General features: G+C 48.6%; 6 protein-coding genes across 6 annotated transcripts; 2 read left to right on the top strand and 4 right to left on the bottom strand.

Moving 5' to 3' along the window:
• Positions 1-2,015: 2,015 nt before the first annotated feature.
• Positions 2,016-3,199, bottom strand: Pmar_PMAR003690 (hypothetical protein; the record flags this gene model as incomplete). Its single annotated transcript, XM_002784385.1, has 6 exons — positions 2,016-2,135; positions 2,182-2,307; positions 2,571-2,697; positions 2,741-2,877; positions 2,992-3,081; positions 3,152-3,199. The coding sequence occupies 6 exons, from the start codon at positions 3,197-3,199 to the stop codon at positions 2,016-2,018; spliced, it is 648 nt and encodes a 215-aa protein (XP_002784431.1).
• Positions 3,200-4,596: 1,397 nt separating this feature from the next.
• Pmar_PMAR003691 (conserved hypothetical protein) lies at positions 4,597-5,286 on the bottom strand (the record flags this gene model as incomplete). The annotated part of the gene is made up of 1 exon (XM_002784386.1): positions 4,597-5,286. The coding sequence occupies one exon, from the start codon at positions 5,284-5,286 to the stop codon at positions 4,597-4,599; it is 690 nt and encodes a 229-aa protein (XP_002784432.1).
• A 470-nt stretch (positions 5,287-5,756) lies between these two features.
• Pmar_PMAR003692 (hypothetical protein) lies at positions 5,757-11,283 on the bottom strand (the record flags this gene model as incomplete). The annotated part of the gene is made up of 29 exons (XM_002784387.1): positions 5,757-5,927; positions 5,982-6,172; positions 6,412-6,550; positions 6,596-6,694; positions 6,912-7,089; positions 7,138-7,250; positions 7,300-7,428; positions 7,474-7,549; positions 7,629-7,746; positions 7,798-7,888; positions 7,937-8,021; positions 8,224-8,333; positions 8,388-8,468; positions 8,727-8,986; positions 9,035-9,105; positions 9,157-9,272; positions 9,327-9,398; positions 9,452-9,533; positions 9,588-9,667; positions 9,712-9,861; positions 9,904-9,966; positions 10,019-10,125; positions 10,174-10,261; positions 10,312-10,389; positions 10,428-10,526; positions 10,569-10,641; positions 10,687-10,847; positions 10,993-11,082; positions 11,128-11,283. 29 exons carry the CDS (start codon positions 11,281-11,283, stop codon positions 5,757-5,759), a joined length of 3,327 nt encoding a protein of 1,108 aa, XP_002784433.1.
• Positions 11,284-11,754: 471 nt separating this feature from the next.
• Positions 11,755-12,886, bottom strand: Pmar_PMAR003693 (conserved hypothetical protein; the record flags this gene model as incomplete). The annotated part of the gene is made up of 2 exons (XM_002784388.1): positions 12,766-12,886; positions 11,755-12,718 (listed from the first exon to the last, which is right to left on the bottom strand). The coding sequence occupies exons 1-2, from the start codon at positions 12,879-12,881 to the stop codon at positions 11,755-11,757; spliced, it is 1,080 nt and encodes a 359-aa protein (XP_002784434.1). The 5' UTR covers positions 12,882-12,886.
• A 639-nt stretch (positions 12,887-13,525) lies between these two features.
• Pmar_PMAR003694 (conserved hypothetical protein) lies at positions 13,526-13,868 on the top strand (the record flags this gene model as incomplete). The annotated part of the gene is made up of 2 exons (XM_002784389.1): positions 13,526-13,696; positions 13,743-13,868. 2 exons carry the CDS (start codon positions 13,526-13,528, stop codon positions 13,866-13,868), a joined length of 297 nt encoding a protein of 98 aa, XP_002784435.1.
• A 171-nt stretch (positions 13,869-14,039) lies between these two features.
• On the top strand, positions 14,040-15,943 carry Pmar_PMAR003695 (Betaine-aldehyde dehydrogenase, putative; the record flags this gene model as incomplete). Its single annotated transcript, XM_002784390.1, has 9 exons — positions 14,040-14,204; positions 14,251-14,364; positions 14,495-14,606; positions 14,663-14,823; positions 14,870-15,029; positions 15,075-15,190; positions 15,403-15,491; positions 15,536-15,715; positions 15,856-15,943. 9 exons carry the CDS (start codon positions 14,040-14,042, stop codon positions 15,941-15,943), a joined length of 1,185 nt encoding a protein of 394 aa, XP_002784436.1.
• Between the last annotated feature and the right edge of the window lie 1,193 nt (positions 15,944-17,136).

Raw genomic sequence — 17,136 nt, forward strand, 5'->3', positions numbered from 1 at the left:
CCCCTTTGATAGAGGTATCCAACCAGCGAAGGAAAATACTCCTCCGAGTTTACCGGGATAGAGGATCCTGAGGGAGATGAATGGAAGAGGGAAGAGGTGAGTCTACAAGTAACTCACACAGTCTGTATAGCAATAGCGGCGCCACTATAAACTCCAACAAGGAAGATAGACTGTAAAGGTATGCGGTTGGCTATCCTATTGATATGCCCAGTGATGTACGCCAGGGAGTTTATCAACTGTTGGTCGGTGGGGTTTGTATAGCCGGGCTGGCCGGGGTAATGAGGGCTTGGGGTAATAGTAAACCTGAGGGAACATCGCTACCCTCCTTACACTATTCACGTCAATGCACCATTGTGTTTGGGGATGTGGGGGGACTAAAATCTCGAACTCTATCTTGGGACATGTAGCCCTCACCGCACGAGCCTTCATGACATCCTTTTGCCCAGCCTGAGAATCGCGAGAAGTCTCCACCCCTAAAGCCATTCTATGGTCGACTCACTAAATATTTGAAGAATGCATGCTTATGCTTCTTGAAAAGAGCTGAATCACTCGAGCTGTTTCTATCTTGCATATAGAAAACATGACACCCGGGAGGTTCTCCGTACACACTGTCCAACACAGCCATGAGGACGGCCATTGCTCTGCAGACAGTAAAGGAAGTCATAGGGACTTATCAACTGATCAAAAAAGCACCTCTTTCTATACAACAGTGCTATGTCCGCTTAATAAGCATGAATCCGAGATGGTCACCAACTGCTTCAAACCCTTCACACTTCTCCCGCTAATAGAAGGATGTGTTGAGGCAACCCTAACTCCTAAGAGACTGACGACATTCTTGGAATGGAAATTTGTTGCCCGACAAGAAGTCCAGGTCCGCTCGCCTGGAAACGATCCCAGTTCGGGCGAACAAAGGCTGATACATGTTGTTTCTCTGAGACTGAGAGAGCCCCAAGCAGTCTACCACCGTTCATCCAAGTAGTAAAACTCACAACGAGGAGAATTGCCCGACTTGTGTTTTCAACCAATTGCATCGACTTCCCACGTCCACGAAGACGCAAGCGACGAACATGCGAGACTTTCCAGTGAAAGACTCTCATTCACGGTAGAGGGAGAGAATCAACTCCGGCTCGAACCTCTCATAAGCAGAGCATTGCGATGAGAATGCACTGCACAACTGCCAGGAGACACACTACACCCCTCCCGTAAGTTGACCCCACCTTTCCCATTGTGAAGTGCACAACAGGTTCATCAACAATGTGACGAGACATGCCACTACAAAGCATAGATGATCAATTCCATGATAGATAAGTCAATTTTATAGCATCGTCTTGCCTGTAAATGTGATACGAACATCAAACGACAGTGTGAAAAGAGAGATAATAGATGCAGAGGACTGCCTTACTTCTCGAGGCCCATCAGCCTAACTTCGAGTAGAAGCCGCTAGCTCCCGACCGGCGGCGGCGGTGCCAGCGACGATGACGACCCCGTCGCTCAGATAGTGCTCTCAGTGGCGCTACTGCACACCTCATCGCTCATCTTCAACGTGAGTCTTATAGAATTAAACAAACCCACGACAGCACAGCACGGGGTGCGTTGAAGCTTTACACTTGGAGGCCTTCGATCGATAGTGCAAGACTCAGTGCCAAGTCGTAGCCAAGACTACTACGGATAATCGGCGAACTCATAACAGATATCGACTTGCATACACTTGCGAGTTATGAGACATCGTAACTACTTACCTTGTGAATGGCCATAGCCCAGAACAGCTTAGACATAGGGGCCTACTTTCCCTTCTATTTTCTATTCTTCGTTTTTAACTCGAAATTTTCAAAGCCGATAATTTCCTCGGCGACCCATCCGTTGTTCCCTTACGACTTGATCAAAGACGGGAGATATGTGTGGCTTAGTTTAGCTCCGCCCCTGCGAGGAATCACTGATTCAACGCGACCCCGCTGCGACTATTGGGAAAGTGGTGCTATTCAAGTCGTTGAATTTGGCATGCTGATAGGAGTATCTCATCTCTTGCCGTACATTGCCCGGTACTTCTCCCTCACGGTCACCAAGAAGCCTCCAAGACTCGTGCATGGCGGCATACGGCAGTTGAGATTCGCAACAAGCTTGTCGAGCAGCGTGACCTAAGGTGAAGAGACATTCCATGACTCACTCCGAGCTCATCCACACCCGAGGCATGCAACTGGATACGAAATACTTCTGAGTCTTCTCATCTCGGGCGAGTACGAACACCAGGGAGTCGTCGCAGCCCTCCACATTGTCCAACCGCACTCTCACCACTGATGGTCCAATGAACTACCAATAATACACTGAATACCATTCTATCGGTTGTTGCACTGAAAAGCTCGTATAATTTATTCTACCATCACAGACCGAAGTAATCGACAAACACAGGTAGTGTCAGGCTAGATCTCACTCGTTATATGAGACGCTTCGACCATATTAAAATGATGGAAAACACATCTTTTTACTCCGCCAAAGACTGTATGGAGTTTCGCAGTATTCAAAGGTAGAACTCCCAAGCATGAGTGAAGCACACAAGCAACCAGAACAGTTACTTCAAGAGACAAGCCGAAGGCATCCTTGAACGCTTGGCATTTAGTCTCGAGAGACTCAGTGCTCTGATGACAGGGCGGATGAGCAGACGCTGATGACGAGCTGAAGTTATCCGCGCCGCTTTCCTTCCTGGAAGAATAAACTACTTGAAATACATCCATAAGCCTTTCACTTGGCTGTATCTTCTAAGGAGAGTTCTTCATTGTGCGTTGTGTTCCACAGGTTGACTTGGTTCTCTTTGGCATCGGCCAAGGTTTCCTCGAGCTCCTTCTGACGGGACTTCACAGTTTCCGCGAGTTCGTCACATTCCTGACCACAACAGCATCAACAGAAGCGTAAATGTAATATATATTGCACTAGCTATATGAACGGGCAACCTCCACAAATGCACCTGAATATTCGCCAATACCAATGCCGACCTACACGGCACTTTTCTAGATAAGTAACTGTCTCAAGATGAGCTACTTCATCCCGGAGACTTCTGATTCGCTGTAATGCTCTCGAATAGGACACCTAGCACGTGAATGATCGCATGAGAAGTGCTAGTAGATACCTCAACACTGGCGCATGGCTGAACTGCCACCTTGATGAGGTCCTCAACCTGGTCTACGACTGTCGAGAGTTCATCCATTATTAATGCAACGTGAACTACATTACTTCGCTCAAAATTCTCAAACGCGTTCCCATCGTAAGGGTGACGATTGCAATGGTCTTGATTGTCACGATGGGGATCTATACAGCGCTATGCCTCATAGTCCGTATAACAAAGAACGTCTGTCAATCAACCCGACTCTCAAAGTAATAGAGAGTGTACTCCTAGACGCGCGGTAGAGGAAAATTCATGGTCTTAGACTTGAGTCGAAATGAGTGAGAAATTCAAGTTTCAAGAAAACTCCAATATCTGACCGACCAGATCCTCTTGATTAACAAACTTGAGTCATCACGACTAAACTTGATGAAGCCTCGAGTCATAAGTCCATCACTCTACTGTCTCTGAGACAGTGTCTCGGACACTGGAGAATTGATGTGAAATAATCTACAATAGAACGCGACTGAATCTATGATAATTTGTAGTAAGGTAGTTACCCCAATGAAAACAATAACCTCACAACTCCCCCCAGAAACGAGGATGCACATATCCTAGCATCTCTCCGATACATACGAAACAACAAGTAAAAATACTTCTCCAGCACCTCAGCCCTATATCCGATCTGAGCATATGCAAAAGTTATTAGGACTGACGATTTTTATAGAGCCTCTCCTCAGAAGTCCTCAGGAGTCCAGCGGCAAGCTGTCAAAACTATACAACTATGGACGGATGACTTAAAGTCAACTCCATGTAAGATTTCCAACACCTTCCCATTTTAATTCCACAGTCTTCTTCCAATCGGTCGAGCATCTCAAGAGTTCTACCCTATCGTTGTAATAGGAATTGCAAGGTTCGTGTACGAGTCTCGACACGAACACGGACTTCGACAGATAAAGTGTGATAGACTCCCAGGCAGTACGACCCCGCAATAGGGCCCGCCTAATATGCTCCAACAACGAGTCCGAGGCACATTCTGTTCAACAGGGTTACTGACCATCGTCGCCAATGCTCTGTTCTCCTACTCAAAGACTAGAGTCGAATGTGACAGCCAGGAAGAGGTGACTACATACAGATGAGTTGATAGCAATACATAAGCAACGACACGAGGCTATGTGGCTATCACTAATGATTGCGCTCCAATCCAGTGCCTCCCTTTCCCCTCATCAGCTCATCGTGCAATCCAGCTCAAACGGATCAGATTAACAACCCCCAAACTTAACAATCAAATGTCTCGTCCGTTGAGTCCTATTGTTGGCTCCTTATTATCAATGCCACGCTTCCTTTAACACTGAACACAATAGCACCATAGAGCCTTTACCATATAGAGAACAGTATATTGTTACTACTAGTATTATAACTATCTCTGAAACTTCCCATCAACAACAGTAGCAATACGTGCTGTTGTTGAGGTGTCCATCGAGTCAACTACCGGCAGCCGCTCAAGCAGTGGTAGGAGCTCCACCAGCCGCTCCTGCATCCTCTGGTTGCGGTACCATATGCATCATAAAGCCAAATCGATAATCTCCCTTCACAAAATCTACCATACCGCTGATGCCAAAGCCCATGAAGTCCTGGACAAAGCACGAGACCTTTCCACAGGTGTCCAACAACCCCTGAACCCTAGCGTGACGGAAAGTATACTCATAGCCCAGACGCAGCTGACTCTCGTGCTCCGGTTGACTATACTCGAACTCACTACCAATCGCCAGCCTGTCAGATACCTTACGAACATACTGCATCTTAGCAGAATGTACATTAGCCTGCGGGCCCTGTTTGAAATCAGGTTGTCGGCCCAAGGCAAAGCTCAAGTAGTTAGGGCCCCACACATAACGAGCACCCAAGCCTCCAATAGACACACCATTCACCGCGACATGAGTCAGCTCTCCACCCAACGAGAGGTTATTGGTGACCTCTTGGGCAAAGCTGACGTTGGATATCCAGGTCCCCTGATAGGCCAGCTTAGCACTAGCTGCCCAATCATCCCCTTGCTGATCCACAGTGAACTCATACATGTTCCTCTGAGGGTCATGAAGATTCGAGTTGGCGTTGATCTTCAAATCAGTGCCCTTGAAAAGTTTCTTCATCAGCCGAGCGTTAACACCGCCATCCATTCCCAGCCTGCCCACCATAACCGTGCGCCCATCATCCGTAGCATAGGTCGGACCAAACTGATAGAGATACTGGTCGGGCTCAGGGAGGTGCCCAGAAAAGCGAGTGGTGCTGCATGCTCTTGGTCACAGTCTGCCAGCCTCTATGCGGAAACCATCAAAGTGTCGTGATTCAATATCTGCTGCCATTCCCTCGCGAACTGATCGTATTGTACGACGTTGGGGATGACGCTAGGGTCCCCTTAGGCGGCGCAGATGACATATTTCAGGGGTAATAGAGAACGGCTATTGACGCCCATGAAAAACCGCAAATACCCCAACCCAACATCATAGTCTATAGAGAATTGCTATGTAGTAGTTCTGTACATAAGTCGATCAATATTTCTTACCTCCTCGTGATGTGGCGGAGGAGTGGTACGTAAATATGGCAAGTGTGTGTATTGCGAGTAACAGATGATGCAGCCAAATCGTTAATTCCAATGCACCCAATTCTACTGCTTCTGTTGCTGTTGCTGTTGTTGCTTTTGCGCCAATTGATTCGCCCTTTCCTGAATCATATTTTTCCAGCTCTGTTGGTCCTGTGCAGACAAGTCAGATTGCTCCAATAAGGCAGGGCACTGCGCTAAAGTCTCTCCAAGGTAAATAAACTCATCATAAGGATCCTGAAAGTAACCCACGCTATCTCTGATCACACACCAAGACACTCAGCGACCCACCAGAGCACTAGTCTTATTCTCTTCATCATCCACATCATCATCATAGTCACTATCATCCTCCTCATCGTCATCATCAGCCTCCCCAGCCAACACTGCCATCAGCTGAGCTCTCACCTCCTGCATCAGCTTAACCTGCCTAGACGCCGAGGCATCCTCATCATCACCAAGATCTTGGATGAGCCCTTCGTCATCTACAAAGGATTCACAGCATTTCCACCCAAGGCTTTTGCAAGGACTTGTAAACTATACGCCTTCGAAGATATGACGCCTTCTTTTGTTAGCCTAGCTGAGTAACCTATTACTGCAAAAGTACAATAACAATCTAAAACTATAGGCGTTTTGATTCTTAGAGGTTTCTAACACTCATGCCCAAGGCATAAGACTTTACGTCTAGCGACATCCCTGTGGGAATTCCACCTTACACGCTTACCCTCTCCAACCCAGTCGCTATCATCATCATCCTCATCATCATCACCACGATGGGCCGCCTTTTCCTTAGCCTTCAGCCGCATAGTGTGCACTTCCTTACACTGCTCGAAAGCTGTCTGCACTACTTTCTTACAAGTCCCCTATGGCAACAAGCCTTATGAACTTCAACACTCTAATGAACTTACCTGGACATGGGCCGGCATCTGCGCCATCGTTCGCAACAGACTCCCGAGTGCCAAAATCAGTGCCTTCTTCTCGTCGTGGGACCGCAAAAGACCCGCGCCCTGAACGTCGCAGTAAAGTTGAAATCATATACCGCGACCCAATGTGACAATACCTGATTGCTCTCCAAAAACTGAGCTCGTGAGTTTCCTCACTATATCATGAAAATACTAGAAGCGTCAAAAAGCAAAGATAATTTCCCAAAATTCCCTCAGAATTTCCATACACCGACACATGTGGTTGACCATGTTCATATATTTCCACTCTGCCCCTACCCACCTGAATGATAGCTGACAGAATATCCAATGTAAGGCTATGCTTGTCAAGCACGGCCACCAAAGCAGTAGGCGAATACCACAACATCATCACAAGGGCGTAGACGATCCATCTCAGCTCCTCCTGCTTTCCCTTACTCTTATCACAGGACTTCAATGAAGCCGCTAGGAGGCCCACGTAACTGACATATGAAGCCGTCTTCCCTCCATAACGCTTCCACCTCCCCTACGGTTCAAGCCACTCATCAGCCTGACCAGCCTTGCAGTTTTCAAACACGAGAGCGGCAATCTTGGCTGCTTGAGCGGCCGCAAAGTCATCCTGCATCTCCATACCCTTCTTGACCTGAACATAAAAAACCCATCGCTACTCCGACCCCAGAGAGACAACTCACAATAGCAAAGAGCAATTCCGTGTAGCGCATCCCCGTAGGGCTAGCCCCAGTAAGCCAAGTCTGGGTCCCCCGAGATAGGTAGTTGTCCAAAGGACCAAGCATGTTCTCGAGATAGTCGGCCGCCCAGCCCTAAAACGCATCTCTCTGAAATACCAAACCCTTTGAGGTAAATACCTCCGATAGAGGACCACTGAGCCCATGACCTGGCAAGCTACCGCCACAAACAGCTTGGTGAATCAAACAGTAGTATCTACATACATGGACTACAATAGACATCTAGTTCTCGATACTAGTATTACAACAACAACAACGAATACTACTACTACTACCTCCACAAGGACTCCGGTAAGGGCTGAGGGGCGGTGAAAGTGACGCCAGTAAGGATCTCAAGCCCATCCTCAAAATAATCAATGCCATCCGGAGTGAACAGAGCATCCAACAGAGCACCTGATATTCACAGAGATATTCATCCAACCACTGAAAGACCCTCACGCTTACAGACCGACTGCTCGCATTGGCCCAAAGCAGCAGGGTTCTTGAAAACGGAATCCATGAGAGACAATATAGTCTGTATCGTACCCATAGCGGCCTGAAGAGCACCAATATCAGCCAGACATAGCTCAGAGGATCCTACTACCATTGCCGTTTCATCATCAGTCTCCTCAGCCTTCATTTGCCGCAAGAAGGCAGGAACAAGATGGTTTACAGCTTGGGAAGCATATCTGAGCAAAAGCCTAGTTCCCACTAAGTAAGCTTAGTATATCAACAAAAGAATATATGCACATGGTCAACTACGCTACGTGTTGTAGATGACGAACTCAGAAATATCCGAAAATTCTTTCCCATAACCCAGTCGCTACAGAGCTTTGCCGTAGTGATGAAACTCACGATCATAGCTCAACACAGATTCCCCCACCGCCTTACGGTCCCACCGCATCTGAGAACTCAGTAGCCATAGAGTCCAGAGTCGACGCTAAGGCCTCGCTATCAACCTCCTGTGTGAGACGAAGCAGCCTGTCTATCACTTCAGGCACCTACACCATGCAAAGCGATATCAGTCCTTCACCACAGGCTGACAAGCGACTTACCGTTTGGGCAACTACTGACCTCATAGCCCCTGGACAGTTGTTGAAGAAAGGCTTGATGGAGCCGCCTGCCTGAACCCTCACCTGCATGAAAACGGTATACTGAGCCAGCTTTCATCGGATTCCCATACGCTATACACACATATACAAACTTAGAGCTTCCTGTCCATCTATACATCTAACCGCCTTATATTCGAAAATGCAACTCATCGAGATTCCGCGTAGTCCCAAGATGCTCTCACGAGCTTGATCGACATATTCAGAGCTACGAGGAGGAACACCAAGGACCATATGAATCAACGGTAGCAACGTACTCTCACTGTCTCTACTATACCCTCTCACCGGCAACTCCGTGTCGCTCAAGCAGGTCTTGACAGCCACAAAGGCAGCACCAAAGACATCTTCGCTGAACTCAATATTCTCACTGATGAACGCCTCAAAGGTCGAACACGCCCTCAAACGTAGGAAGGCACATTGGGATTTGAAATCAGGCAGGACCACATTGACCAACATCTGCTGTAGGGCGTTCACATCAGGCAGTTGATTTTCAACTGCTGAAGGCTTCTTATACTTCTTGCCCTTCTTAGACCTCTTCGACTGACCTACTTCCCACCCATACCCCCTCCCACATAAAACTCAGCTGAACTCACCAGATTTTTCCACAGCAGCCATAGCCAACTGCTCCGCTATATTCTCGAGGGCGTTCAAGGCTCCATCTTTCCTAATCACAACCACAAGGTGACATCAAAGTTACCCCTAGCCCTTCAACTACTTGCAGCAAGCTGCCACGTCTGCCGTGTCTCCCATCCTACTGTAAGCCTCCAGGTCCATAGAGATCGACGCCATTATGATGCTCAGACTGTCGCGGCCACGATAGCTGACGAACGCCTACAGAAAAGCATCATCGAAGAGTAAAAAGACAGGGCGAGGATGAACACCTACACGTAAGAGGTCACCAGCGGCGCTCCGAGGGTCCGAGAATATGGTCTCGCACGCTCCTTGGCGGCGAATGAACTGCACAGGGAAACAATGAATGGCACACAGCATAACGGTAGGTAGTAAGTCACCTCATCAGGATCCGCTTCCCACAGCTGCTGATCCTCTTGGGAGAAGGACAAGATGGGCAGGACCACATCGTGAACCAGGAACCTGTATATGAGCTCATCCACTCTACTCTACTATATCATCATCATTGCAACATACTGGAGATGAGGCTTTATGACCTTATAGGTAATAGCATGCTGCGTGGCCTCTGCGATAAAACCAAAGACTTGATACACTACCTACTACTACTATCATCACACTACTCACACCACGTGGGACTCACCTGGTCACTAACGAAGGCTCCCTGAGTAGCCCTCTTCTGGAGCAGCTCGATCATCTGCTGCGTCATGCCCGGACCAAAGGTGTCCAACCACCACTGCGCAAAGTTGGTCATCACCACGGCTACGTTCTGGCCCGTCTCATGGGCCGCGACCTAGCCAGCAAGGCTAAGTTACTGCTACACAGACCTTCCTACCAGGCGAGGATTGCCAAAACGACCAATGAAACGGTGGATGTTCCTCATAGTCCACTTCTGAAGCTGAAACAGGACTAGTAGAGGGGAGAAAAACGTCACGCGCCACAAAATTCACCTTAGCGAGAGGGATCTGTTGCCTTTGATCATGGTCCGCAGGCAGCTTATTCGCAGGGACGGACAACCTCGTTGAACACTTGAGGAACAATTCCATCCATCTACCACCTACACGCAAGCCCTCGCAGGTTCGATCCCCGCACCCTCCCTTTTTACATGAAGCATGGTCCGTAATCAGACTCTCATGTAGCGATGTTTGAATACACGAGTGGAATGTCTTGGCAACCACTCGGAGCATGTCGATCTACACAGCCAGGAAAATTCAGCCCAGGGCAACTCCAAATTTGTTATTACGGCCTGAGTGCCCATAGCCTCTGCACTTGGGTAGAGCTTCTCCCCGAGCTCCAGCAGCTGTGGGAGGGCCTGTACGATCTGCGAATAGCGATATACTCTGAGTATATGAAGACTACCAGTACCACTGAGTCTAAACTCTCACGCCCTGGACGACCCCGAGCCTTCATCTCAAATTCTCGAGCAATCTTCCTCAGCACTAGTAGGCCCACCATAACCTACCTCACGCCATACCGAGGACATAACAACATGCATCCTACCTTGTTGGGGTCCTCAGTCGCAGCAATAAGGCTAAGCGCTTGAGGAAGAAGGTCGGGCCAACACGCCGGATACCTGGAAAAATAGCCGATACCGTCAATGCTGTGCCGTACGGCTCACTCTCGATGAATGCATTCACGGACACACTCAATAGCCAAGTTACGTAGTTTGGCATCCCCTTTGGCATGGACGGCAATATCAACGATATTACTCAACACAAAGGCTTTATCGGCATCACACAGTTCGTAGCCAGACGGCCCTGGCTCGGTTATCTGCTGGACCTGCCAGAACGTATACTGTGATCGATAGTGGTGAAGACTGGAAAACGGGCGCATCTACACACACTGGAAGATCGCTATTGCTCTATATAAAGCTCGGTGATCCAAAAACAATACGAATCGATGAAGTCGAGGAGATGCTCATTACACTGCCATCGTATTGGACTCTACGAGACCAGAAGTTCTTGATACCGTTCTTCACTTGAATAGCTGCTGATTGGCGAATGACCGACTCGACCTGACGAGCAGCATTATGACCAACAGCCGATTCTCTCACTACTACCTGGTCTTCAATCCAGACACGGCAGAGGGCCTGCATGAAGCCCTGCTGCCTCTGGGCAGCCGTGATGAAGTTCTCCGCCTCTCGACGTTGATTGGCGTCGGGGGAGAAGGAACCAGTGAGAGCCTTGAAGAGGTTATCTGGCGAGATGTCGGCCATTTACTGACCACAGCGACGTGCCGTAAAAAACGTTCAAGCCTGGAGAACTCAGGAAGATTCTCGTTGGTATGACTCCAGCAGACATCACTCTGTATTCACCCAAGGCGTAGAGCACTCTTGGGCTATTCCAGGCACGAGGGTCACTCAGTGGTCAAACGCGGTTGCTTGCAGTTGGGGAAGACTACTGATACGAATACGAACTGACGTACATATGTGTTAGTTAAGTAGCTTCATGTGGCTGGACCTCGGCATCCAGTCATGCTACGCCTCGCCACTAACACGACAGCGTCACTCGCCACGAAATTTAACCGATTCAAGGACGTAGGCTAGTGAAGATTCCCTGATCGCCCTTACTGAGGAACATCACCAAATAACCTACGAAGCCATCATCCACAATGACGATGATTTCGAAGGTAAATAGCTTCGCTAGAAACGCATTACGCTACTCATAGAAACGTCCTTATGGTAGCACTAGGACCTACAAGTGTGCCCAACTGGCAGACATCGTTGGCATTCACTACAGTGCTTCAACTCAGGCTTAGTACACTTCTTGCAAGCCAGGCAGTGAGACCAAGGCTTATTACCGTGTATGGTCGTACAGGCCCCACATTTATCACAGTGAGCATTAGCCTTGTGAACCCATCGCCCATCACACTTCTCACAGACTCTATACGATTCAGTGGGTAAATCAGTGAGCTCATGGAAGCGAGTAAAGAGCCTAACCGGACTCTTATCAGCCTTGTACGTCTTATGGTTGGCGTAGTCGACTCGGTAATCATTCATAACCAGCTCGGGGGACTCCTTAGAGCCCATCAATGCTTCCCGTGAGAAGTATGGGAAAGCAAACACAACATCAACATTGGCGAACGCATCTGAGCCAATGAGCACTTCTCTAACACACTTCCATATAGCTGGAATCAACTCAGGCTGGAACGGAGGATCAACTACCACCACATCGACGGGCCCCTTCGCAAGCCAACCGTCGAATCGTTCCCTGCCCTCAGAGTCGAAGAAAAAGCCATTGATCATGTTGAACCGAGCTCCCGAGTCTGCGGCCTTCTTGACCACTACTGGATCCATATCTAGTAGGAACGAGTCCAGATCGCCTTGAAGGCGTTGGTGAATCACTGGGGTGCCCAGACAGAGGACTCGGTGGTAGTCATGCTTGGCAGTGTATTCTCGTATCACACCGACTGCCTCCTCAGAGAAGAAGTACTGTGCATTAGCCTTGTTGTCAGTTTTCTTATACTCCCGACCAGGCTCATCACCACGTCTGGGTCGCTTTATCGAGTGGTGGTCGCCAGCGTGTCGTTTCTCGTGCTCATCTACCCACACGAACAACGGGCATATTTTGCGGTCGCGTATAGCACTGCATGCATAGAAGTCTCTAGAGGATACGACGTGTCCATCGACATCTTTGGTCACTCGTCGAAACCTGAGTGATACCAATAGCAGTGGCCACGAATTGTGAAGGATCCCCACCTCATAGCAGGCCCATGCTCACACTGGGGCCTCGCGATCCCGCTGGCCTGCTGGTCCTCATCGAGGATCAGCTTGTTGATAGTCCGACGCTCTGTATGGGAGAACCCACCGGCCATGGGAGGAAATGTGAACTGATGATGGCCACGCTTGCTTGACACAGCCCATTGTACATGTCCGACTTTCACGACAAGTGTCAGTAGTGTAGACTCCCAGGTTCATCACAGAGAGTGACATATTAGAAGTGCCTCGTAGTGGATTCAAGTTCGGCCAGTGAAGCCATCGAAGTAGAAAGTACTGCATGAGGACTGCCTATTTTGACATCCTTGGTGAGGTTTCCGATCTTCATCCTGTGAACATGTTCGGGACACACTGTGCAATAACGATCTGATCAGCACAAGGAATTCTTCGTAAACACTGAACTAGGCACGTCCGACGTAGTAAGTTCTGCGAATCTTCATATTAGTGTATGAAAAGGCATGAAACTGAACAACTCAACAAGTGACGCAAGGACGGGCGGGCGAAGTGCACTGAAACGGAAGAAGATACAGAAACCTTGTAAGAAAGGCGAACTTACAATTGTACATGCGTTAAAAATCGACAATTGTTCGCATAGGGTATTAATCAACTTACCATTGGAGGATTCTGCCGCTGTGGAGCCGATCTATACTGTGTGACCATCTACCTCTATGCTTCGTGTTGCTCATGCTACGATCGTCAAGTTTCTTAGTACAGGTGTCATTCAGTTGCCTACTTCCCATACATGGCTGACATTACTCCCGAGTCGCTAGGCACCGCCCTAAGGGCCGTGCCTTGCGCTCACTTCATCAATGGCGACTTCCTAGGACCGTCTCCAAGTGAATCGGTGAGGAAGCTGGACATAATCAACTCTGCCACTGAACGCCCCATCGCCGAGTCCCTGTGCGCTGGAAGGGTATTGTTCATCTTGCCTATAGACATTCTGTATCCTCTCTCGTTAGGCCGATGTGGACCTCGCAGTAGCTGCTGCCCGCAAGTCCTTCGACGACGGGGTATGGTCCAAGCGTTTAGGCTCTGATCGCGCCGTTGTGATGAAGCGCATTGCAGAGGGAATTAAAGCACGGTGAAAACTGACGTAGTGTCGCAAGATCACCGGAGTCTCCTTTTCCAGGCGGGAGTTCTTGCAAGAATTGAGACCGTCAACACTGGGAAGCCATTGAAGAGACCGAGTGGGACATTGATGACGTCGCGGGCTCCTTTGATACTTCGGAGGTGGTCTTCGTCCTTTCCCCTGCATCATGCAGTTGAAGGTCTTAGATAAGGCCATCGAGTTGGATAAGAAGCAGGGCAGTTTGGTCGACTTGGGTATGGAAGAGTTTGAGGGACGTCTTTACTATGAGAGCTGTGGAGTGGTAGCGGCTATAGTGCCGTGGAACTACCCCCTATTGATGGCCACGTGGAAGGTACGCCTCAGAGCTTTCAGCCAGAGTCTGACGTGAGCCATCACAGGTGGCGCCGGCCTTGGCTGCAGGGTGCTCGGTTGTTCTCAAGCCGAGTGAGCTCACTCCTATCACTGCTCTGGAACTGGCACTTATCTGCAAGGACGCTGGCCTACCCGATGGCGTACTGGGGCATTGGGGTACACTCGAGGTCTACGTTAGTAGCACTTTACATCGTTTTTATATTCGATATCATTGTGTGGGAATAACAGTAGGCTGTCTATGTTCAGTGAGGGTATTTATTCTCTATTGAGGTACTTAACGTTATTACTGGCGATGGCACTACGGGTAGCCTAATGACGTCTCATCCCGACGTGGACAAGGTCACCTTCACTGGTTCTGAAGCTACTGGAAAGCTCGTTATGGGTAAGGCTTTTCGTAGGGATGAAATGTGTCATACATATGTCCATTGGTATGCTCAGGATCTTGCACTCCGCATATTCACAACGTTGGTCTTGAACTGGGTGGCAAGTCGCCTTTTATTGTATTCGAGGACTCGGACATGGACCAGGCCGTTGAATGGGTCATGTTTGGCTGCTTCTGGACCAACGGTCAGATTTGCAGCGCTACTAGCAGGCTGCTGGTAATATCGCGTGAAATGACTACTATTGCATATTGGAGGTAATCAGATTCACAACAGCATTAAGGAGAAGTTCTTGGCTCGGCTAGAAAAGGAGATCAGGAAGGTGCCGCTTTGTTCGCCTATGGAGCTTTTGGAAGGCGGACTAGAAAAAACTAGTGGCAGGCTTGGACCGATGATATCTAAAAAGCAATTTGAAAAGGTTACTGGTAAGACGACTCTCTAGGGGAAGTTTGTGGAAAAGTTGATAATAGGTATGATTGATCGTGCTAAGGCTAGCGAAGCGAGGCTCCTATGTGGCGGCAATTCACGGAGACCTGGATACTATGTGGAGCCGACAGTATTCGTTGATGTCACGACTGATTCAGAGGTAGTAGTATCAACGATAACTTTCGATCAGTTGTGACATTGACCTTGAATCGAGACGAGCTGTACAATCCAGTATTAATGCTTTGGACATCTGATATAGCCCACTGTGTATTATTATAAAACTGTTGATTCAGTTAGATTCCAAGTTTACTGGCCTGGGAATGTGTCTCTTCGAAGGAATTTGAAATAGAAACTGCGAGCTGTGGCGGTCAGATATGGAGGGAAGAAGTGTTCGGACCAGTACTGTGTGTGAGGGGGTTCGATACTGAGGAGGAGGCTCTGAGTGAGGCTAACAACACTAGGTAGCAATAGGCTAGTTTGTAGGCTGTTGAAATACAGTGTGTAGGTTTGGCTTGGCAGCAGCGGTGATGAGTGGTGATCCGGCGAGGTGCGAGCGTGTTATGAGGAATTTCCGTTGTGGTATTGTATGGGTCAACTGCAGCCAGCCGTGCTTCACGCAACTTCCTTGGGGAGGGGTCAAGCACTCGGGTATAGGCAGGGATAACGGCGATGCTGGATTCTGGAGGTAACACGATGGTTACTACTAAGGTCACCGCGTGAAATGAACTTTTATCGGATTTTCGAAACAATCAGTGAGATTAGATTCATCCAACCCATTTTGCATCTGGAGTGGTGGTGGATTTTTGTTGGTCATTCTGTTTCCAGTTATCTGGAGCCCAAACAAGTGGTGAAATACGTTACGAAGAAGCCTTTTGGTTGGTACTCTCCCCGCTTCGAAGGGAGTAAGCTGTAGCTGCTGATCTATTTGGAATTTCTCAAATTGACTACTGTGTTTCTCATGCATTTTCGGTCGAGTTATGTAACACTAGAATAGCCTTCTGAGTAAAAAGGTTTGATTCTACGTATTCCGATGTCCGACTCAACTGGGCTTCCTCAGAGTGAGTGTCGATGCCCGTCTGCCATAACGCTCTATTTTTCTCACTACTTGAGCCTCCATCACGATAGCCTTACACAAGAGTCGTTGAATCTATCCACTGCATCTAGCTCGTATTCGTCCCTCCGAAATCTTCTACTGCAGGTAAGTGGCCTGGTGGCCTACCGTAATTGGATCAATTCGCTTAGGATGAGGATGAGGTTGTATCTTTAGGTGAAGCACTGCAACGGCAGAAACTGGGAGTCCTGAAAAGAGTCGATTGGAGTATGGGCGTTGTTCAGGTAAAGTATGGCGCTTGAACTGATGCAAAACTTCCAAATTCAGGGCATGTAGAGGAGGCCATAGTGGAGGAGCAGACTGAGTAGGGACGGTGACGAGGGGGCTTGGGAGGTCACAGCTGAACTCTTCCAACAATCTGCAGTTGTGCCGGATCACTCGACGGTAGCTACAGGGGACCCACCACAGCAAAAAGAAGAATTCCGGACGAAAAATGGCATGCATATCAATACTGTTAATGATAGGGGTAAATAACTATTCCGTGGCAACAGAGCTTCGTATGGTCCTTAGATAGTAATTGTGTGGATTTTGGTATTTTTCATTATCCCGTCTTGAGGCAGATACGCACCACTCAATTTCCTGCATCTCCCTGGGCTGTGTATTGAGTATACGAATGGAGACGAACACGAGGGGCTCTAGAATGTGTTCATGATACTCATTAGTCGCAGCCCATGTTTTTCTTCTGATTCTTCTTGCGCAGCACCCCTTCGACCAGGCGAGTAATAGCCAGTATAGAGGTATAGCTGTAGGCTCAGTCACTGTCTGAGCTCTGGTATGAACCGGTAGATAGTGTGTTACACGGCAGAGAGTTCGATAAGTAGGAAGGCCTCCCCCAGAGACCCCCAGCTGCCAGCAGTACAATAATTTATATCTTGATATCCCTAGCGGGATGTCGTCCAGATCTTCCTCATGTATTTCAACCATTTGCGAACACTGCGGTTTGATGCCAACAGTCGGGTCATATCATAGGGGTTGTCCAGGGCATCTTTACCCAG

Source organism: Perkinsus marinus (assembly GCF_000006405.1).
Source record: "Perkinsus marinus ATCC 50983 genomic scaffold scf_1104296935302, whole genome shotgun sequence".
NCBI lineage: Eukaryota > Perkinsozoa > Perkinsida > Perkinsidae > Perkinsus > Perkinsus marinus.